At 41.8% G+C, this 24,599-nt stretch overlaps 1 protein-coding gene across 4 annotated transcripts in view; it reads right to left on the minus strand.

Moving 5' to 3' along the window:
• Positions 1 to 24,599, minus strand: part of LOC131342905 (membrane-associated guanylate kinase, WW and PDZ domain-containing protein 1-like) — a 139,717-nt gene that overhangs the window by 57,210 nt on the left and 57,908 nt on the right. For all 4 annotated transcript variants that reach the window (XM_058374208.1, XM_058374206.1, XM_058374207.1 and 1 more), the window contains exon 2: positions 19,536 to 19,652. In XM_058374208.1, coding sequence (XP_058230191.1) covers positions 19,536 to 19,652 — 117 coding nt within the window. The remainder of the gene's footprint in view (positions 1 to 19,535; positions 19,653 to 24,599) is intronic.

Here is a 24,599-nt window from a genome sequence, read left to right on the forward strand (position 1 = left end):
AAATCATAAGTCACAAACAACTCATGGGTTCAAACTGTGCCTTTTCTCCCCGGTGTTTTTTCCTGTGCACTGGACTGTGGAGTATGTAGGACAGGATACAAGCTGCCTTCAAAAATTAGCCAGAAATCGAACTAAAATCAGATAAATGAGGCTTACGCTAATTTTCCGTAATGACGCAAGAAAATAACAGACAAGGGAAAGGTAAAGAAGGTCATGATCACGATCAGGTTCCTGCTCCACTGATCTCTGGGTTGCGCACCTCGGTGTAGCATTTTGCATATTTTTGTCGCAGAGTTGTGACAGGGCTAAGCTTAGATTTGCATTTGGGACTAATGCTAGCAGGCCAGACAGAGGAATACATGCATTTTTAATATCCTATCTGTATTTTGTCTTCAAACGGACAGACTGAAGCTTTAACAGGAAAAAGAACCCACAATGAGCTCCATGGTGCTATGCTAATAATCAAATTGCTTAAGTACAACAAACGAGCAAAAACAGAAAGCAACAGAATTTGGGTTTAAAGATTTTTTCCTCCATCTAGAGAGACGAATCGGAGAAAATCTCATACATCTGTGGCTTTAATGCTCGGAATTTTCCGAAGCAGCGCCGCTAGCCCCACCCCGAGTGCCATCGGTTCCTGCTGTTCCAGCTTTTTTGGCAAGAGGCGAAACCTCCACACCCGCAGCACTGGGTAATGAACCAGTGGCCAGTATCAAAGCTCCAGTTGCAGTTTTTGGTACTCGGTGTCGTCTAAGCCGGAATAAGCTGTAAAGCCTCACACTGGGAGCCCAGGCAGAAAATCTGCTGCTGTATTTAAAACAAGGCTTTCATAAAAGTACCAGCTCAAGTACTGACATCCAGCCACTTCTATAAATAACCGGGTGTGAAAAATCCTTTTTAGTTCTTCTTGTTAAAGAGAATAAAACAGAAGGCTTGAGTCGGCTCTGAAGCCACACACTCGATCTGTGTTCACTCGCTTGTACACGAACACACAGCGGAGATTGATCACTGAAACACGTCGAACAGGAAATCAATCAGGGTTTCGATAGAATCTGATTTTATATTATATATATATATATGAAATGTGAAGAGTTTTTGCTGGTTTATGTTGGACTTCTCCTTCCTTTGACACATATGGACGCTTTAAAATTTTAATTTTCAGACAAAAAGATCTTAAGTCTCGGGCAAGAGAGATGAACCAGATCATCCTGATGGTGGCGCTACAGTTTGTGCACCTTGTAATTCATTGTCTGAGTGCAAACAAATTTACTTTAAGTACCATACTAAGCTCCACCCATTTAAAAAAAAATTGCATATCCTGTGAATATTTTGGACATAACTCATGATGCCTGCATGGTTTAGGATGTTAGAAAAGTCCTGGTCACGGCCATTCATTATGGATGAGATTAAACTCTAGTGACTGTTTCTTAGGATGTTTTTATTACCTCGTGTTTTCACTCTAATCTCAAATGATGAATTGATCAACTGAACATGTCCAGAATCAGCTGGGCAGAAGATGGCTGAGAGGATTAGACATGAACTATCACCAGGAAACTTGAAGAGTTTGTTCATCTGTGTGTTTCATCATCTGTGGTGAGACACTAGGATGTTGACTAGGTTTTCCCCAGACACATTAATCATCTTATTTCTGCCTCAAGGTTCTTAAAATGTCACAAACCCACAGACACTCAGAAATTACTACATCCTTCAACTCAAAACCGATCAGTTTTGCGAAGGTTTGCCAGCTACCCAACATGAAGCATGTGTTAAGCTGCATTCCAACTCGTGTCAGCCATCTTTCTCTGGTTAGTGATGTCGATTACAGCTGTAACGACTGTAATTACGTTTTTAACGGTCGGGTGGGTTGTGTTGCATAGCTGCTCGTGGGATCGGAGTTGTAAAAAGTTTGGAAAAGTGTAGTCTTGCATATTCTTTTTCTTCTCCTTGTGTTCTGATATCATGGAAGCAACATAAAATATAAGAAATCCTCAATGCTGAAACAATAATCCAGAGCAAACACACACTAATCTCAGTCATGAAAAGAGAATGATGAAGCTGTGAAAGTGAACCTTCATCAGCAAGGAGTCCCAAGAGTCCCATTTCTAGAGTTTGAAACTCTGTGTGTCACATATAAACACAGTAATTCACTCTAAAGTGTATACATGTGATGAAACAATGAGGAAAAAAGCCATAGCCCACACAACACATTTATCACAGCAGTCTCAACTCAGACCTGAACATTTTTAGCAAAATAATAACCATCTTTATTTACCACCTAGAAGGATTTCTTGAAAGATACGTAGGTTGGCATCAGGGTCGCGTATCAGTAAAAACGGCGATTGTTAAACAAATACAACAGCAAATATTCAGCATCAAACTGAAACGGTCAAGCAGAATCCATTACACAATGCTTCATGATGAAGATACTATCAGTCAAAATTGATATTATATTATATTATGTGAATGTAGGAGCTCTTTGGAGGACATGGAATGCAGACTAATGAGGGACAAACTCTCTATGTTATCGTCAGATCGGAGTAAATAGACTAAACATCATGATGTTCGACCTTAAACGCCTCCTTCAGAGCATTAGACATGAGTTTGAAGAAGAAAATCGGGGGTGCCAATACTTTATACTCTATAAAAGCAGATAAACAAACAAGTTGTGGAGATACGGGCATTACATCGGCTCTACGGTGAGACTTGGTAGGAAGCCATTCATGATACAAGAAAAAGGAGAAGAAGAAGAAGAAGAAAAAGAAGAAGGAGAAGAAGAAGATTTTCTCCATACATACATTACAGCAGGGTGGAATTATTTTCTTTGCATATCTCAGCTAAGGAAGTTGGGGTCATAGGGGAGGAGTAGCTATGATACAGTGGACCTGGAGCAGAGAGGGTTAAGGGCTTTATACAATTGCCCAGCGGTGGCAGCTTGGCAGTGCTGGGGTTCGATCTCCCCATCAACAACCCAGAGCCTTAACCACTTGAGCTATCACTGCCCCGAGCTTATTATCAAGCTAGGGGTCAGAACACAGGGTCAAGCCATGGTGCTGTGCCCCTGGAGTAGGCAGGGTTAAGGGCTTTGCTCAAGGGCCCAACATTGACAGCTCGGCAGTTTGAAGGCTTGAACGGTGACCTTCTGATCAGTGACCCAGCTCCTTGACTGCTGGACCACCACGTCCCTATTGATATCCTGAACAGCAAATCTTGCTAAATATCAGCAGCAATGAAAAATAAACCTTGCATTATTAGCTGCAGTTGTGAAACTTGTCTAAAGCGAATGACGATTTTATCACGACTGCGTTCAACCCTTCGACTATCGCATCTATTCCTTCTTTAGTACACTTTGTATCCTGGCAACAAGGATAACCAAACACAGTTAGAAATGAAAGCAATAACACATCGCAGCATTACAGATCTGTTAATGTACCATCATGTCTAGCAGATATGAGGAATTGAGGAGACAGCAGAAACAGACTTCCGTAGCCCAGAAAAGATGGAAAAAAAATTGTGTAAACGCTACAAAGGAATGCCGAGGTAGTGCATCCAATCGTCAGCGCTCCATTAGATTTGATTGATTTATTTACTGTAACTACAGCAGCTGTTTGGACAAAGTAAAAATCCATGACATTCTCATTGCTTGGAATATGCAAGAACAAAAATAGAGAGAGAGAGAGAGAGAGAGAGAGAGAGAGTAGACAGAGATAAATGAGAACCCAACTGTGTGGATTTCTTTGGGGAGCTGAGATGGTCTGCATTCATAATGTAGATGCGGAGCAACATCTGAGAGCTCGAAAACTCCCTGAACTCAGCACGAACACCAGTCTACTCAAGCAAGTTCACGACCTCAGATAACCTTTCAATCAGGACTTCACATTTGTTATGAATCAGAGTGCTAGAAAACATGCGATGAGGAGAAAGAGGTTAAACTTGATCCACTTTATTCTGAGCCGAGCTGAACTTTGGGGAAAATTACCTGGGAATGTTATTTGCTGGAATTCCTGCTGAGTTTCCTACTTATTAAAAAAAAAAACCCAAACCACAAAGCCAGATTCGGACTTAACTGTTCTCGACTTGGTTCAGGCAAATTCCTGAGAGCTTGCCTTGCTTGATCGCAGTGACAAAAGGCTGAGAAGTTCAGCAAAGATCATCCTCGCTGGTCCTCCTGGGGAATCCGAAGATGTTCTGGAGTCAACTGTGTGATATAATTCATAACAGGCAAATCCGTAAAAACCCACATTGATGCTGTGACATCAGCATTTTCAAAAATATACCTTTTCCCTGATGTCCACATGACTGATACATTTCCTCAGCATATACAGAGGTTTTTAAAAATCTTTGTTTTCAGTGACTGAAATGCTGTTCCAGAGGATTAAAAAATATCAGTATATATTGTAAACAGATTAATCTACTTATTAGATATATCTTAAAAGAGGTATGCTGGACATTGCCAAATATTCTAACAAGCACCCTTGACTGATATTCCTATTCCTCCCAGCCTGCTATAACCAATTGACCAGAATCAAGACAAACCAAACAAACCAAAAAGATACAGTGGAACCTCGGCATAGCAAAGCTCTCCCTTCTCTCTTCCCTTTCACTTCATTTGCATCGTCAAACAAAGAGTTTTCAGCACAGGAAATGAACCGAATGCCGACTAAGTTGCGAGTATGTCTGGAGCCGTTGAAAACTTGTTTGTGTCAGTAGAAAGCCAACTGAAGCAATTTTATGAATTTTACAATTTTTTTTTCAGTCAGTGAAAGCTGTTTTGAAAGAGTCAACCCACGATACCAACGTTGCCTTCATCATGCATTCAAAATCTAGGTGATTTATCGCACGTTTTTTGTTGACAGATTGATGGTGTGGGTGGTCTGTTCTATTTTTATCCCAAACTTGGTGGCAAGACTTCCTGTGAGGACCCTTGGCATGGAATGCTTGGCTTTGGTCAGTTCTTTGTAAGCACCCATACAGTTTACATATGCTCCCTATTGGTAATATTGGTCATATTTTTGGGTATTATTTTTTGGGTAATATTTCACCTTAGGAACCCGCCTCCAGAATGAATAAAATTTGTATACCGAGGTTTCACTGTGACAAAATAAACACTACACATTCATCAGCTATGTGACTGAATGCTGATGGAGGCTTTTACCATTAGCTCAGACTCTCAATACAGGAAAAGAGAAAAAAGAAATTCTGGTGAAGTCACCAGTTATTCATTCGTGATGCACACAAAAGCCAAAAATCCACCTAATGTCTTCTCTTAAGCTCGACTAGATACACTGTGAAGCAGCACTGACAGAGAGGACGACACCACCACCACCATCAGCACGAAGAGCCTGAGAAAAATCTCCACAATCCAGACCCAATGAGCACATTTTTCCTAAAAATCTAGACCCTTTTCCTCGTTTCTGCCCCCATACGCTGACGTAATGGAGATTTCCAGACACAAATGCCACTAGGACGGGGTGTACCGGGGTGGTATGAGGGAGGGAGGGATTGCAGGAGTTACAGTGAGAATGATTGCACACCTGAGATGCAATAGCACATCAGCATAGGGGCAATAAACCTCCTCAGCAGCGTTAAACAAAGAGAACAAACATCTAACAATAAAGAAATCAGGAACTGTGAATATCCTCTGGAATTTAATACTGGTTATCAAATTAAAAAAATAGTACAAATAGTGTAAAAACAGCACATAAATTTAACCAGTGGACAAGGAAAGGGAATTTGTATGATTTTCTCTCTGCAGTGTTTTTCTGACGCCAATGTACTATATAGTGAGCAAAAAATTAAATATTTTGGGGCTCATCTATGGCTACGGAGCTTCTCATGTAAGCATTTGAATCAGTCAATCAATCTATCAATCAATCGATCAGCTTTTGATTCAATTTCCAGTGTAAGTTCACAGCTTGAGAAAATTACTTAAAACAAAAGATTGTATTTCACTGGTTTCATGCAAATCTACTCAGATTTCATCACCATCATGGTTGAATTTCCTCTAATAACATTGATGTAATAAAATACACCAGCGGACAATTTAATAGGAACTTAAAAGGCGGCCAATCATGTGGCAGCAGCACAAGAGCTTCAGTTAAAGTTCAGATCGAACATCACAATACAGAGGAGAGAGACATGACCTTGGTGACTTTAACCACATGATTGTTAGCCGGTTTGAGTAATTCAGAAGCTCCTAGAGACTGTCCACATAGTTATCTAGAGTTTATACCGAATTACACAGGAAAAACAACAGAAAAAACAAAGTGAATGGCGGTTTTGAGGCACCATGTTGATGAGAGAGGTCCCAAAAGGACTGGCTCGAACTGACAGAAAGGCTACGATATCTCAAATAATCACCCTTTACAACGGTGAAGAGCAGAAAAGCATCTCAGAATACACAACACAGAGAAATGAAGTAGAAGGGATACAACAGCAGAAGGTCACATCAGGTTCCTTTGTGGTGGTCAGCTAAGTCTGGGTATCTGAGCAGGCAGCGTATATTATATATATATATATATATATATATATATATATATATATCTATATATATATATATATATATATATATATATATATATATATATATATATATATAAAAAATATACGCTGCCTGCTCAGATGCTCAGATACCCAGACTTAGCTGACCACCACAAAGGAACCTGATCCACTAATTCAGATAACAGCAGATAATCAGAAAGAAAGCCAACATATTCCTTGTTTCCTCGTGCAACCCCAAACCCACAAGCAGCTAACTGAAATAAAGACGAAGCCCATCCTCTCAGACTAAGATCTTTTCTCCCAGAGCTAAAACTCACATCTGTGAGGCTTGATTCAATTTTTCATGATCATGACCCAGTGAGTAATATCGGCCACTCGAGCTCTCTCAGCAGGCTTTCCACTCTCTCGCTTTAGTTTTTCCCGACTCCATCTTGCATAGATACTCATCGTTCGCTTCTTTCATTCTCCATGCACATCTGTTCTGCTTTTCATTATTCTTCCTTGATTCTTCTAAATGAAATAAAAAATTTCCATGATGCCATGTTGAGTACCTTATCTACTTTTCACTTTATACAATTTTTTTGAATTGTTCCGAGTACTGTCTGGACCATGAATGTGAGAAAAAAAGGGTGAAAGGCTTGAACATATTTGTTTATTAATTGTAAGTCAGGGGACGTATACAGAAGCCTCCTAACATAAGCAGTTCAAGGCAAGCATTTGTTCTCATATTTTATAACCTTTAACTGAACCACAGGAAACATATGTCTATATCCCCCACAGTGACTATGTTCCCTTTAATCTTCCATCCTCCTAATGGCTCTGTACAGTTTGTCATAGTTCCACATGCTCCCTACAGTCCCCTACAGTGTTTTACATTTCCTTACAGCTTGCTATATATCCTCAAAGATTATATATGTTTTCTTACACTTCTTCACGTTGCCTGTGGTTTCTTGTACACTTGCTCGTTTCCCAGGTTTCCTAGGGCGATGGTTTCTTACAGTTCCCAGTGGTTCCTGCACTCCCCAAGAGATTCAACAGACCCTTCAAGTGTGCTTTACTCCCCCAGGGTCCCCATGTCCCCTAGGTGTTACTACAGTTCTTCCTGGTTAACGGTCCTAATCTATATTCATCATGGTTTTCTATGCTCCGTACAGTTCACTCTCCTTTCCCTTACCGTTTCTGACACTTCTCCAAAATCCTAAGGGTTCAGCAGCATTCCCCATTGTTCCTGCACTTGGTTTTCCACACCTCCCAATGTTCTCCATCGATTTAAACAATTCCCCACGCTTACTATGGTTCACCATCTTATCCAATGCCCTATATGGTTTCCTACACTTCCCAAGTTTCCACTAGTTCATCATGACTTTTATGGTTTGCTCGACTTCTCCAGGAGTTGCGGAGCTCCTCCATGCTCCCTCACGTTCATTGCAATGAACATTCTTAAGATTTCCTGCACTTCTCAAAGCTCAACACCTACACCTGCTCATGTTCTCCTATAGCATCAAAACTTTCCCAACTTCATTATACTTATCTGCTCACTGTGATTTCAAACAGCTCCCTAGCTACCCTATGCTTTCAAAAATTCCTTAAAGTTTACCTCCCCAGGGATTTCCTATGATTCCAGATGTTCCCTGGGGTTCACTAAAGTTCCCCATGGTTCCTACACTTTTCCAAGTTCCCAATGGTTCATTACAGTTCCTCATGATTCCAGCATTTCTCCATGTTCACTGTCTTTTCCAACACCATTCCAAGTTCCCTATGGTTTCACCATTTCCCTGAATGCCTTTTCACAGTTTACTTTACTTCCCCTAGGTTTTCTTATCTTTCCTGATATCTCCATGTTCAGCATGCCCACTTGTGTTCTCCCATAGTTCCACCCCTTCAGTTCATTCTCCATCACCAGGTCCCCTTGCCATGGTTTTCCTCACATTCCTTACAGTTTACTCCTCATCCCTGGCATCTCATGCCTCCTAGGATTCCCTGCAATATGCTACAAGTACCTATAGCGTTCCTACAGTTCTATGTGTCATCACAAGTGTGAAAGGAACCACCAGGGTGGAACCATTCTTGATGGTCTCCAGTTTCACATGGTGCCCATGCTCAGCATAAAAGACCAAAGAAGAATCCTTTATTTGTTTTGAGACACAATGTGTAAACATCTGTTCTTCATTTAGAAAGATATCTTGATGGTATCAGGCATAACAAGATGCCAAGCTTGTCAACCAAAGCATATGCATTTCTCTCTGTAGTTCCTGACTGAAAAATTATTTTGCCCCAGCAAAAACAAATCTGCCGCTGTTCTTAAAGTGCAGAGAAAGTTTTTTTTCCAGAGCAGACAGAAACATCTGAAACCACTACAGCTTCTGAATGTTTATGATAGGGAATAGCTTCGGGGCTTTTTACTCTCACTTCAGCTCCAAATTCAGTCATAAACATGTCTGAAGCACATAAAAACACAGGTGTCCAGGAGGAACTACTGATTCAGGTTAAATCTACACAGTAACGGACTCTAAAAATTATGCAGAGCCTCATCTGAATTGGCCTCCAGGAACTTCCTGTTCCTGGGGCTTTCAAATGATCATTTAAATCATGGTTGTGTTAGCTCTAGACGTATCTAGATGCTTTCAAGCTAAAACAGTCAGGATAGGGAAGGGCCAATCTCATCTTTGATATACAGACTTTCTAAAACCGTCTCATCAATCTTCTCATCAAACTGTCTTATCAATCTTCCCAACCTCACTCAGACTTAGCTTGTGCCGGCAACATTGAGGGCATCACACCTCAAAAGTGCTGTCACTGTTTTTCGCCATCTCTCTCCATCCTTTTGTCTTCAGGCTTCAGACAGTTCACACAGCATCTTAAAATCTAATGCCCTCACAGGCAGCTGTTATACTAGCAGCATGTCAGCCAGAAAGGAGCTTCATTTCAGAAAACACGATTGAACAAAATGTGTCATCTTTTATTTTCTTATAAATATAGGTATACCAGCCTTTCCCTATGGGTTCCTACAGTCCCTTGAGCGCTTCTGCTCCCATGTGCCCCCAAGGCTTAAATCGGTTTCCAGCACTTGTGTGTGTTACAGATCAATAGGCTCTCTAGACTTTCTACAATTTCTACACACTCCCTGCTGGTCCATAGACTATTCATGCTCGCTATGTTTTTCTGCACTTTTCCATTTTCCTAAGGTTCATTTGACTTCTTCAGATCCCATACGGTTCCTCCACATCCCCATGTTCCTTTAGGGTTTGCTAGATGTCCCCATATGCCCTACATCTCTTAACATTTCCCAATGTTTCCAAGTTTTCTAGATTTTCCATGTTCTCTGTTTACCTCAACACATCCCTTTGTTAACAAAATTAGCTAGACTTTCCCATATCCCTTTGTCTATCTTGACTAAAGTTTGCAAGATGTCCCATCTTACTTGCAGTTCTGTACACACCCCAGTTCTCCAAAGCTTCTGAGAATTTAGCTTTTTTACCTATGGTTCTAATAAAAGTACCCAAATTCCTTATAGTTCCCAACTAGTCCCAAGCTTCCACCAATTTCCTGACCCTTCTCCAGCTTCCATATGGTGAACTCCAATGTCCCCTATAGCTTAACATGATGCCTATGATTTCGGACACTTTGCCTCATTACACATTCTCAAGTTCTCCAATATCTTCCATATTCCATTCTCCCTATAGCTGTTCATATTTCTTGTGAATTCTAGTCTCCTACATGCTCCATGGTCCTTGTGGTTCTCCACTCTTTAACTACAGCTCTATCCTGAGTATGGCTCAAAGATCTCGATGTTCCATACAGAACAATCATCAAAAATCATGGCAGTAGTCTCCAGCAGTGGAAGGACAAATCCATGCTTGTAACACGGACATCAGTATATCAAGTTATCACTTGACTCCCTGAGCTCAGTCTCTCTAGAGTCAGAAACCTAGAGACACTGATACACTGCCTGGCAACTCAAAGGTCTTGTCAGGATGAACCGAATCATAAAAAAACACCACCACCACCACCATCAAAGTCTTCGGCACTGGCCAGTGTCTCAATCCAGTGTGAATTAGTCACTGGTCTATTAGTGTTTACAACACATTTCCGATCTTTTAATGCAATCCAGGCATGAAGAACTTGTGAAAATCCCAACTATGCACATCAAAGCAAAAATCACAGAGATGGGACCGGAGTGAGAAAAGGATTTGGCTCAGAGTGATTCTTGTGTTTGGAAAAGGAAAGGATGTGGGATGAGGAGGCTTTGGGATGTGAGCCCATGTTGACTGTGACAGACAGGCCTTCTGGCTCAGCGAGAGAGGGAGCCATCTGTCCTAGCAAAGGGTTAATCCACAAACAGCCAGCCATCGTTCCAGCATTTTCTTCCCAAAACCTCCCAATTCCAACTTGCATCCAAATCAAACTCCATATCAGCAGCCTGCTGAAGCATACAGATCCTTGTGTAGTGGCATGAGTAGATACTTCCTGTCTCCTAAAACCCACATATTACCCAGATGCTAGCAATGTATTCCACTGTATAACAACTTACATTATTCCCAATCTATGCCAAATTAGGGCGAGACTTTCTGGTGTTTAGACATCATTTGAATGCAAATATAATGCATTTGAATGCTTTGAGATGGGCAGAGAGTGAAGGGAAGAGCAGACACTAAGCACAGACCTGTAGGCTACAAAAAACTCAATTACCCAAAAAGCTGGCTAAAATGCAGTCCAGACACAAAGCTGCAGATCTTTATCCCAGTGAATGCACATTCTCTAAAGGCAGAAAAAATGACTAAACAGTGGAAGAAGGAAAGATTGAGTGCAAGTTGGCTGCAGGGAGGCAGCGTAGAGGGGTTGAGGAGGGGTTGAAAGATGCCGACATCCTTGAATCTGTCCTGATCGCTTGCCACCCAGCGGCAATGCACACATAATGGCCTCCAATATGTCAGTGATCACGGCTTAACTCGGAGCAATGGCACCTTGATGTAAGCACACACACACACACACAAAACAATGAGTCCTCACTCCATGCCTCCATGGCTCTCTGACTGGCTTGTACACCAAAGACACAGACTGACTTGCACACCTCACGTCTCATGTCCATTTGCATCCGCCACGACGGTGCTTTCTGCTCCTTACACACCCCTTTCCTTCCTCCATCCTTCAGTCTCTCCATCTGTATTACACTCTTTATTATTCCCGACTCCCCACCCCCACCCATCAGACCCCGGAAGCCAAACTATCACCATCATCATCATCATCATCATCATCTAACAGGAAAAAAAGTGTCTGCGCAAATACCTTAAAAAATCTCAGATATCCAAAAGCCGGAGAGATTCTAAGAGATGAAATGGATCAAATCCAGCAATTATCTCCTTCTCTCGAGAGCATCGGGTGCACGGATCGCAGCTAGCACTGCCCAGTCTGTCCCTCCTCCTCCTCCCTTTCTTTCCTCTCGCTCTTTCGCTCTCCCTCTCCTCCGAGCCAGTCGGCCAGTCCGGAGCTGAAGCTTAGCCAATGTGAGAGACTCGCACAGCAAACACCGTCTGACAGAGAGAAGCTCGCTCACCCACATTCGCCCGCCCACTTCTCTCTCTCTCTCTCTTGCTCTCTCTCTCTCGTCCCCCACCTCTCTCTCTCTCTCAGACACACATGCTCCCTCTGCTAGCAAGACATTCTCATAAATCTCTGTCTCTCACACACAAGGCATGTGACTGAGCAAACAGGCAGTCGGCAGTCGGAGAGGGAAAACGGTGGACCAGAACAAACGTTTCAAGGAGACGGAGGAGACTGAAGCCTTGCTGCATGTACATCCCCTTCCCTTTGTTTTTTTCTTTTAGCCAGACCAGGGCAGTGGGGCAGGGACCAAAGACATGTCATAGTCACAACGTGACCGTTAAGGTATCATTATATTACAAATGTGTTACCAGTGCTTTAGACCACAGCACTGTTGAATTCTCCGCTCTCACTGGACAGCACATGATTAATATTCCATAGCAGCAGTTCTGACAACGGTTTTATATTAACACGCTACTTATTGTTTCTATGGTAACAAGTTACTCAGGAACCTGTATAATTTAATAAAACAGGCATAAAAACATATGATCTTTGATAGGCGACATTTATTTTGCATTTTATGAAAGAAGCCTTCACTGTCATGGAACTCCAATAAGTTTATCATTATTTTTTCCCCCTCTGTAATACGTCTTCTTGCCTGCAGTATAAGGAGAATAAAGTGGTAATCTCTGACATGCTTTTAAAGGAAAATTAGAAAGTAACAGCATTTTCATTAATTACTTTCCTTTCACTGCATGACACGTGTTTTCTTCCTTACTGACCATCCTGGGATTCACACTTGGGTGCTGTATAGCTCATGTTCTTGAAAATTCTTTCTACCGCAATGGTTTGGTTAAAGGTTTAAAAAATTTTTCATCATCTCAGAAAGGAAAAAAACTGACCCGATTCCCCTAGAGCTATATTCCCATCTCTAATGTGTGTTTTTATAAGCTACTAAAAGATTAAATACCTATCAATATACATTGTGCGCTTTACATTCTACTTAGAAATCGACTAATTTAATTTGACTAAATGATACTGATACACGGCGCGAGTACTGAGTGTTGACTGCTGAGAGATGCTCGCTTTATTTCCTCCACACGATCCGAGCTGCATGCTGGAGAAACTAGGCCGCAGGTAGCTACTCGAGTGTGGTGTATCCCAAGGCTTCGGCGTGGTCTGATATTTTTGGGGTCTGCGTTATGATTCATCTGTTATCACGGCACAGAGCTGACTCCGAATTCGGAGCTTGACAAACGATGTTCAACTTTTGACCTGCTTGACATACTATCATGATTATGGAGATGAACTGTTTAAATATTCTGACCAGTCAGAATGGAGAATGCGTCAGAAATATTCCTAAAAAAACCCCTCTGACTTAAATCAAACTTTCTCATGTCAGCATCACTATTATCAGAATACTTTTTCATATATACATTTTTTTATTTAAAGCTCTGCTACTGATCATCCTGTGCAGATGCAGATGTGTCCTGCTTTGTCTCTGACATTGTGTAATTGATCAGTGTCAGTGTGAATGCAGGGAAGATAAACAATCGCGGTGATGTGTAAGTGTAAAGTTTAGGGTTCAAGCTCTGATCCCAGGTCAGCTCCGAAAACTGTTTTTTTTTTTTAAATAAAGGGGGGGGCAAAATCGGACTCGGTGCAAACCCCCTCTCATCTAGATGACCCTTGACCTCTCCGGCGCAAGGCAAGGAGATGAACAGGGTGGTGTTTAAAAACACATTCTTCCTCTTTTGTTCTTTAAAGCGCTTGTGCCAAAGAGATGCTAACTCTCTGGCTGAAGACATTTTTCTGGCTGCTTTTCACTTGCAAATTAAACTGGGAGAGGGATTTCGAGCTCGGAATGCGCGTGTGTGTGTGTGTGTGTGTGTGTGTGTGTGTGTGTGAGAGACTGACAGGTCCAAATTGATAAAGCACTAGAAGGAATAAAAATGGAAAAAAAAACATCCAAATGTTGCTTGGGTTTTATATTTTCTGCACTCAAAACCCTTTGAAAGTAGCAGATGTTCAAATATTATGAAAATCAGATCATTAAGCAGAGTCATATTTATTTATTCGAGCAGTTACTTTTTTTTTTTTTTTAATTCCTGAACTTTCCTTCCACAGAGGGTTGACACAGTTACGCTGCCTTCAACACACACAGTTACGCTGGCTTTAAAGACTATTATTAAAGCGGAGTTGCTGTATAGTTCTGATATTTACAGAACTTTTATTCAAACTGTACTTAAATTCATGTCGACTTCATACTTAAACCTATTTAAGCTAAGCGCCAGTAGGTTTAGTAAGTTTCTGAGTCTTTATTAGAGTTTTAATGAGTTTGGAAGTTAAAGTTAAACGAGTCATTTGAAAGCAAAGCACAGAAATATATAAATATTATTCGAATAATACTCTGAAAAACTGAAATCCCATCCCTTATACACTATATATCCAAAAGTATGTGCACCCCTGACCATCACACCCCAAATTAAAAACATTATACGCTGTAGCATCTCAATCTCCCTTCAGTGGAGCTGATCTAGCATGACAATGCTCCTGTGCACAAAGCACAGTTCCATGGTGTGTTAAGCACTCAAGCGTCCTGCGCTGAGCCTTGACTCTTACTCCTCTCCACTGAACACCTTCAGGATGAACTGGAACTGCACCCCAGACCTGAGTGTCTGATCTCACTAATGCTCTTGTAGCTGAATGAATGCTAATCCCCGCAGCCACACTCCAACAGCTAGTGGAAAACATTCCCAGAAGAGATGAGCGGAGCCGATTATAGCAGCGAGAGTGGGAATAAGGTTGTGTAGAAATCACAAAACACATAGTCTGATCATCAGGAGATCGTCAGATCGAGTCCGAATGATGCCAAAGGAGCAAAATAGGTCAATCAGAGAGACAAGCGAATCATTTGTATCTGAGAGCTGATGTATGTGGAAGAGGGAGACAGCGCTCGCTTTCCTCCGAGCGTGTTACGCTTATACTCGCTGTGATCGGCTGCCATATGATATACGCTAGAGCTGGCTGCTGCTGTGTGGGAGAAAAACTGAGAAAAAAAAAGAAATAAAATCATATGGTGCTCATCATGGTGCAGTTCTGGGAGAAACAGATTTTTTCAGAGATTTTTTCTTTCCTTAAAAGTTCAGATTCATCTACCAGCTCGAAATAAAGTTATGATTTTTAAACTACACCTAGCACATTAGCTTGTTTGGAAAAATCTGAGAATTTCTTCTAAAAGAAATTGTTCACGATGAGCCTGTTGTTTAAAAGAGTGTGCTAAGTGGATAAGGGTGTGCAGAAATGACACAAATCAAACCCGCTAGCTGTTTCCTTTCAGTCTAGATGTTTCTCCTGTTCCAGCATGTCGTTACTAACGGAGCAATTAGGGACAGGGTTCTAGGTGTCAGTGTGCCGATGTCGTCGTCTCCTGTCGTGATCGTGCTACGCACCTAGCCTGCGAACAGGAAATGAATAACGACGACTAGCAGCGGCGGCGAGATCAGAGACTGCTGATTAGCTTGCTAATCAGAGACGACCAGCACGCGAGGTGTTTTCTTTTCGTCTGGTGTGAAACACAGCTGCTGAAGATGACATGTTATGCTAGTAGGCTAGATATTATGACTCATTTGAATGGTTCATTTGTATAAATCTATTCATGACTGTTGATTTGTTTACGCTTTCAGTCTTTACACCAGTCTACTTCTTTTCTATAAGCAACCTGTTTTACGCTAACAAAGTCTTCTTAAATTCATGTGTCAATAGTCAGCATGTGCACGAAGGTGGCATTTCATAGTACTTAAAAACAAAACAAAGCAAAACAAAAATACAAAAGAGACGACTTTAGCCTTTCATTCAGGATCAGTGTGTGAAAAAGCCTTTAGTTAAACATTAACAAAGTTAATGCTAGCGCTGACTAAATGATTTAGATACTTTAACACATGTCAGTTGATGAGAAAACAGTCTAAAAATTAGCATGACTTTTTTTTCCTCCATCACAGCAATACTTTACTGGTAAAACATGTATATTATTCATTTACTCCTTCCCCAGGTGTTTTCCGTAACTGAACGGAAAGCTAGGGTAAAAATTTCCAGGCTGCAATAAAACCTGTGAGATGGGGGGAAAAAAAGGGAAATAATAATAATTCGAATAATTTGTGTGCAAATTGATTCATCTGAGTCACTTAAAAGAGTCATTAAAAATGATTCTGAGAAATGAATCAAAGCTACACATCAAGTACTGAGGTTTCTAAGCATCAGTCTGTGTGAAGGTTTGTTGATATTGAAATGTCCAGAGCTAACAGAGCACACACACACACACACACACACACACAGCAGTGCTGGGTTTGATTTGCTCTTGCCGCTCGACCACAGAGCACTATTGTTCAGGTGACATCTGGAGCTGATCACGGCTCACACACCCTGCCCCTTCGCCATTCCATCACACACACACATGCTTCCACACATACACACCCATGCAGGAATAACGAAGCCAAGGCCCTGATACAACTGCACACAATAGCCACAGGATAAATTGGATTGAGGCAAAAAAAAAAAAAAAGCGCCATGACACAAAGCCATCTGTCTTTCAGCCTTTTCGTGTGACTCCATCTCTATCCCTTCATCAACCCAACCCCCAAATCACCTCACGCCCAGTCACCCCCTTCAGATCCCCCTCCCAGACCACGACCATGCCTTTAGCCTATATTCCAGACACACAGGTCCTGCTTTCGCATGAGCAAAATAGCTTCATATCATTATGGCATTAAAAAAAAAGAAGCAGTGAAAATGAAACTTGCCAGAGAAAGATGGAGGCTTTGCTAAAGACGGAGTATTAATCCGGCGTGCTGGAGACGGAGCAGTGGCAACCTGAGTGGCGAGACAGGCGACTGCTGCTAAGAGCCGAGAGAGAGAGAGAGAGAGAGAGAGAGGAGGGAGGAGACGGCCAGAGGAAGGGTTTCCGAGGTGAAGGCTGTACTGTGGTGTTGTGATGCTCAGTTGACCAACTAGTTGAGAGAAGACCTGCTGCTCCCAATACCCACACCCACACACACTGTATACTAGTACACAAAATACATATTAATTCACTGATCTCATTTATGAACATAGGGACCCTACGGAGTGGACGAGCACCTGCTGTTTACATCCCCTAAGGAGCGCCAGAGAGAAAGGGATGAAAGGATGACAGGAAAAACAGCAGTTGAGCTCAAACAAAGATAGACTAACACATACACACACAGGAATAAAAAAAGAAAGCGAGTAAGACTGCTATAAAAAGAGAAGGAGAGAAATCGAGTGTATTCATGGCAACCATCTTGTTCCGCAGAAACACACAGCTGCTCTTTCTTAAAGGGACAGCGCCATGTTTTTAATCGCCACCATGTCTCTATTCGGGGAGGACGATCACCTACTCGCTTCGTGAAAAAACTCTGAAGCCTCGATGTGAAGTTTGTACTAATTTCGGGAAGACAGGACAGAATATTCCGGATTATTTTTCTTACACAAAGTTTCTGAAAAAGCTGAAGCTTCGAACAGATTGCAGCCATAAATGTTCTCACACGGCAGTGAGAGTTGACCTGCTCCAGGGTCACGCATCCTAATTGTCACCCTTGGCCTGCTGCCGTCCCCCTCCTCTCTCTCTCTCACACACACACACACTGGCCACCTGGCAAGGCGACTCATGGCTCAGGCCATCAGGAAACAAAGAAGCAGCTGTACCCGAACACACACTCATGCCTCACCATGAGTGACCCTCAAACACACACACACACACACACCACACACAGCTGTCCAAGGCTGCCAGATACAGGACCAGACTACTGTTTTTCAAGTTTTTCCATTAAGAGGACTGATTCAGGATCAGTGTTCCCTCGTTTAAAGTCTGATGACTGTCACGATACACTCCTGTTTAGCTGATACTAGATCGGTCAGGGTTGCTGGATATTTGCCTGAAATTAAGTGACAGATTGGATTTTATTATCTCCCATGTGCCCAGGTCTCCCATCCAGCTTGCCCAGCTGTCTCCTGTCCATCAATCACATGCACATTGTCCAATCAGCTGGAAGAGCGAGTGTTTTTGTTCATATTGCTGCACACCGGTGGGAGGGACGCAGATGGGAATGTCCGGGAATCTGTTTATTTACTCGGACACGCCCTTAAAACATTTAAATAGCACACAGACTTACTATTTTTTTGGGGGGGGGGTGGGGGGGGGTTATAAAATTATAAAATGCTCATTACAATTTGAATGACATCCTTCTTCTTAGATAACTTCATTCATTTTCATATAAGCTCTTAAAGACACACCCACATTTCCATACACATACTCGTATGTCCACATTTCTATATATGGACTCTATGACACTGCTGCATTCCTGCATATGAAATAAGATATGCCCATACTTCCATATATGGAGTCAGACACACCCACATTTCCATATATGGGTCTCATGACATGTCTACATTTTTACATATTACTCAGACAGGCCCAGGTTACCATTAATGATCTCCAGTCTTTCTGCATATGAACGTTCAACAAGCCCACATTTCCATATATGGGCATGGACACACCCATATTTCCTTATATAAACTCAGAGGCACAACAAATTTCTGCACATGAATTGAGAAGCCTACTTTTCCATATAGGAACTCAAATACACACCCAAGTTACAGCACATAATCTAAGACACGCCCACTTTCCTGCGTATGCACTTAGACACACCCATATTTCCATATGTGACCTCAATGATATTTTCATATATAAACTCACTGATGCCATATTTCGTAAAACGAACTCAGACACACCCATTTTTCTGCAAATGAGCTTGGCTCCGCCCGCTTTTTTTTGCCACTGAACTGAATCCAGTGACTGAATCAGGAACATGAATCAAATCTGTGAATCTTTATTATTAATTTTAAATCTCTGACACACTGATTCAGCGTACGTGGAGCACACATAAACCAGGTTTAATCAGCATTACTGATCAGCCGGAGACAATCTAGGATTTATTAATCAGAGGTTGAAAGTAGCTGTTGATGGACTAAATAAAAGCTGAGAGAATAGCTCTCAGATCTACACCATCAACACACACTTGGTATAGGAGAACATATAAATCAGTGAACCTCTTAACAGAACATGGCTACCACCCACACAAACACTGTGTGAATTCCACAGCATGTCTTCAATGAGAACACACACACACACACACACTCCGTCCACCCACATATAATGACTCCGGTACACACAGTGACAGCATGGCGATGACAGCACTCACTACACAAGCTTCTGCTGCCTGAAAAACGTCACACACTCAATCCTCCGTTCATTATGATGCCTAGAAACTGACACAAATGAAGACACATTTTCTGAGCGAGAGAGTGTGTTAAGTAGAAAATTTGCACCCCCCACCCCTCTATAGATGAACACACAGGTGAACACACAGAACTGAAGACAAAAAGAAAAAGAAGAGAAGAAGAAGAAAAGGAGGATGACTCACAAGGCACAGCATGGCGGTAGAGGTTATCCCGTATGGTTTGCTGGAGCTTGTGGTCTTCTGAGGATTTCTGAAACCTCTGGCTCAGGTACTGCTTGAGGTCCTTAGTCAGCTTATTTCCTGTGAAGCACAGTGATAAAAAAGGGGGCGTTATTCAGTGTATTGAATGTTCATTTCTTTTCCAGCAGCAGATCACTGAATCACGTTACATCATCACACCACTTTACACAAGCTTCCTGAAAAAGTTTTATTTTACATTTATTGATTTGGTAGCTGCTTGTATTTCTCAATTACTTGGCAGGACATCGTAGAGGAGCAGGCAGCGAAGAAGCACAAGGTTCCAGAAACTAACCAATGACAAGTGTGTGAGAGTTGAAGGAAAAACCGAAAGAGCCAGAAAGGAATTATAAATCTCACATGAACTTATGTACGGGGAAATTCAGAGAGCTGGCGATCTACAGAGACAGAAGGCGGAGCAACAGATTTAACTTTAAGCAAATGAAAAGCAAAACCATGTGACAATTCAGTCCTACTCTCAGATCCTAGATGACACTTGCGGTCATCCTGTGTGGCTTGAAATCTTTGATCTATCGAAAACAGAATGCAAAGAGCATTCTGCTCCTCAGGACACATTTGACAATGCAACAATTTTCCAGGAATAAATTTGATTCATGGTCAGATTAGTAGTTTTGCATATTCTCTTGCATATGTTACAGTGACCACATCACAACAATAAAGATAAGAATACACATTAGAAACTTTCACTGGACACACTTCGTTCACAAACGAACTTTTGTCTATTTCATAGCAAACCAAGGCAAACGAATCACGAGTCTTTTAGTTCGTTCTGGTGCTGCTGATGAGCTTTACAGAATACAAACAACATGGCTGCATTTCTAGCATCATGATTATTGTAAATTTTATATAAACCTACATCATATCTTTATCCGTCTGTGTTTTGAAACTCCTGTGACTCATGTGTGCCAAATATGATGCATGATTCTTGAGTCAGTGAATCAATTCAGTCATGACAAAGATTCACTCCTTTTTCATTCAGCGAATCAGTGAGTTCAATAGGTTCTTTAAAACACAAAGAAAGAAGTCCAATTACATAATATCACAGCTAAAAATGGATCGATGTCTGTTTTATCCAGCCAGGGGTTCACAGGAAACCCTAAACGTTGGAGCTGATTCAAAACAAATCATTTAAATCAAATGGCACAAATATTGAAACCTTTTACATCATTAAGGTGAAAAATCACCACAGGTACGAAGACACTGTTGCACATGGCAACCGAGGGGGAAAAAAAAGCATGAGAGAATAAACATTTCAGCACATGCCATGTGTATCTGTCAGCACTAATTGATTGAAACAGTGAAGAGTATTCGGCAGCGCTGGCGTTAGGACCAGATCCGTCTGAGATGAGTTGACAGATGTGACGGATGAAGGAAAGTCTCTACAAGCGAGGCTCATCATTTCCTCTTACCATTAACAACAGCTCATCGAATTAGCAGCACCGAAGGAAGCCGTATTTTGTATTAACTCGCCTCTCACGAGACTTCGAGCTGCACTGAACCCGTTACCATAGCAACAAGCTAGGCTTATCGGCGAGCTCACTATCCCCTTGTTTGAAGATGTGGAGTCTTTAATCACACAGAAGTTTTTAGCTTTGGTCAATAAATATTATTCTACACGGCACCGTAAAATTAAATCAAATATCATTTAATATTCAAGCAAGAGCAGAGCGCAGTCCTCCAAAATTATGGAAGGATATGGAAATTGTTGCTGGTATCAATTTTAAGCAATCGATAATTGATATATTTAGTCCAAAAGGACTATAATTGAGACAAGCTCGGGGGCTTATTTCATCATTTTAACTTCAAGAAAAGGTGAGGAACTGACCTTTTATAACTCTGATAAGTCATAAGACATTAATTTCAGCTATAAATTAATAAAACAAAAGACATTCTTAATAAATAGAAAAATGTAATCGTCAGAAAATTACTGTGGTATAAGATGAATAAGATGACCTACAGACACACCCAGCAGACCACAGTCTCAACTACCAGGAATTGAAGACACGCCCACCTGTTTACAACCCAAAGACACACCCACCTGTTCTCAGCCTAAAGACACACCCACCTGTTCGCAGCCAAGACATACCCACCTGTTTGCAGCCTAAAGACACACCCAGTTGTTTGCAGCCCAATTTACTCTATAATCTAAATCCACACCCACTTGTTTGCAGCCTAAAAACACACCCACCTGTTTGCAGCCAAAAGACATACCCACCTGTTTGTAGCCAAGACACACCCACCTGTTTGCAGTCTAAAAACACAGCCACCGGTGTGCTGTCTAGACACACCCAACAGTTTGCAGCCTAAAGACACACCCACCCGTTTGCAGCCTAAAGACACACCCACCTGTTTGCTGTCTAGAACCACGCATCTGTTTGCAGACTAAAGACACACCCACCTGTTTGTAGCCCACAACAACCTGTAGTCTAAAACCACGCCCACCTAATCCGAATAGAATACTACTCCCATACTGATGAAACTTTCTGAACTGGAGACAAATGACACAGCTTTTAACGCCCAGCACTACACTTTCGTTCACACTCATGCCATTACCTGGCAGTGTGTGCGTATGTGTGTGTGTGAGTGACTGTGTTAGCTACACCATAGCAGGCCGTGTGAAGAATTTCCCACCCTCAGCTCGACCATCTGCTTCTAAGACACTGATCGCTCACCCAGCGAAGAGATGCCGACGGCCAAATGGTGTTTGTGTTAATGCCAGTCCCCTGGGTGCTCAGTCCAACGCCAGCTCGCTTATTAACACACACAACACGCCTCAGACTGGATCAGTCAGGAGCTGAAATAAAGGCTCGCTTACACACGACAGCGTGGAGGAGACGTTCTGCCGAAACGGAGCTGCAGAAAATATTAAAGGACGCGATTTTTTTTTCTTACAGATTAAATTTGAGCTCGCTGTCAGCGGTCACTGGCGGTCAGTCGAGCTATTAGATTAGACGACAGCGTACTGTAGCCCTGAGCACCAAACGCCGGCTTCATAACTTCGCTACTTGTGACGCCGAACAGTTGAACAGCATCATCTGAAATACTTTGAAAAGGAATCGACATCAGATCTGGTTGCCCTCTGGGTTCTTCTGTCTACACTCGTGTTTTCTTCATCTCCCAGCCTTCTAACACGCTGCCTTTAATCTGATAACATAATGGCACAGTGACAGGGTTTTTGTCTGAAAAGAGCCGGCCAGGGCAAGTCGACAAGGAAGTGTTTAAAATTGTATTAGCACGCTGGCTGCAAGTAATCCGCCTCATGAAATCCACTCGGCAAGCGATCTGCAGGGTGGCGACTGCGTCTTGGATCGACACGAGGTCTGCTGGAGTGAAGGCAAAAGGAGGCTGTTGCCATGGCAACACCAAGAGCCGGATCAGTAGTAAACAAACCTGCAGGCCTTAAACCAGATGACGGAGGCTTCGGTGTCTGAATCACGAGCCAGCGGAAGGAAATAAAGAAGCAGACACGAGGTGTTTTGGGGGTTCAGGGCTTTGTTCTGGAGTTTTGCGCCAGAGCTGCCGGTTCATCTGCAGGTTTAAAAGCCTCACACGCTCACCTTCAAATGCATCATTAATCTTTATATACAGAACAAATCGAAACTACACGATCAACCAAATCACATTTAATTCTGTCTTCAGACACAAGTCCACTCCTACACAAGTCTATATAGCCTCAGAAGCCACACGAGCAGACTAGAACGAGTTTCCGGCCAAATCACAGCTCTGAGCTTCCATTAGCGTTAGCCTTGTGGCTTCTGCATACCACGAATGAAGTGCATTTCAGACAAAAGGCGTGTTTAAGAGAAAAAAGAGAGAGGCTGATGTTTAAGAGACGTTCCACTACATTAAAATGTAACTATAAAGGACGAAAAAAAGCATGTTCTTATTTCATAAATACAAAATTGTCATTGCTGATGAATTTCCATGGAATAAAACTCTTCAAAAAGTGCTGTGATAGGAAAATAATAAATCTGGTAAGCATGGAATGAGTGTTGTGTGTTACTTGATGCGTTACTCCTTATTTATCTAATGGAAAAATTGCAGCATTCCATTTTGATTTCAGCTATTTAAGTTGATTTAAAAAAAACTTAGCAGCAGCAAATGAAATAAATAAATAAATAAATAAATAAATAAATAAATAAATAAATAATAAGCAAATAATTATCAGACATGTGACACATGGGATTTGAAGCAGACACTAAAAAATTATTATTAAAAAATAAATAAATAAATAAATAAAGTTGCTAAACCCGTCAGGCTGGGGAGCACATCTTCACTTCGACTGAGCAATGAACAAGTGGAGGCAATTAATTGTCTGTGTGTGTGTGTGTGTGTGTGTGTGTGTGTGTGGAGAAGATGCCTGTTGGCCTTGAAGTCTGAAAACGTTATAAATTCCAAGTTCAGACACCGAGTGTCTCCAGACGTCTGCTGGAATATGATACAGGACGGAATGAGGAGTCAATCATAGCCTGGACAGAACCATTCCTGGATCAGACAAATCGTCTTCCTATAAAAAGACTGTGTGTGTGTGTGTGTGTGTGTGTGTGTGTTCATCTCTGTCCTGGCAGCTGAGGTCTTTTCTTACGCCTTGGAAAAAAAAAAGGAAACCCGATTAGCTCGACGCTGGCCTCGTTTCCCACTGAATAAACCTCTCTTTAGTGAACGCACTCTGGATGCACTCTGTCCTACTGTACGCCTGTAATTAGACGCAAAGAAAGTGAGAGAGAGAGACAGATGCAAACACAGAGAGAGAGAGAGAGAGAGAGAATTATTAGCTCTCCAGCTCGGAGTGTGTGGGAGGGAGAAGGATTTGCTGAGCACATTATATACGGTGACACGATGTGATTTTTAGAATAACGCAGATGTCGAAGACGCCACTGGATACCCGATACACTGATTTACACCAACAAGCCACGACATCATACATCATAAAGAGGGAAACACTGACTTCAGTATGTTACTGCAATTAAAATTCTCCTCTTAGTGTCA

The sequence above is a fragment of the Hemibagrus wyckioides genome, linkage group LG21, assembly GCF_019097595.1.
Source record: "Hemibagrus wyckioides isolate EC202008001 linkage group LG21, SWU_Hwy_1.0, whole genome shotgun sequence".
NCBI lineage: Eukaryota > Metazoa > Chordata > Actinopteri > Siluriformes > Bagridae > Hemibagrus > Hemibagrus wyckioides.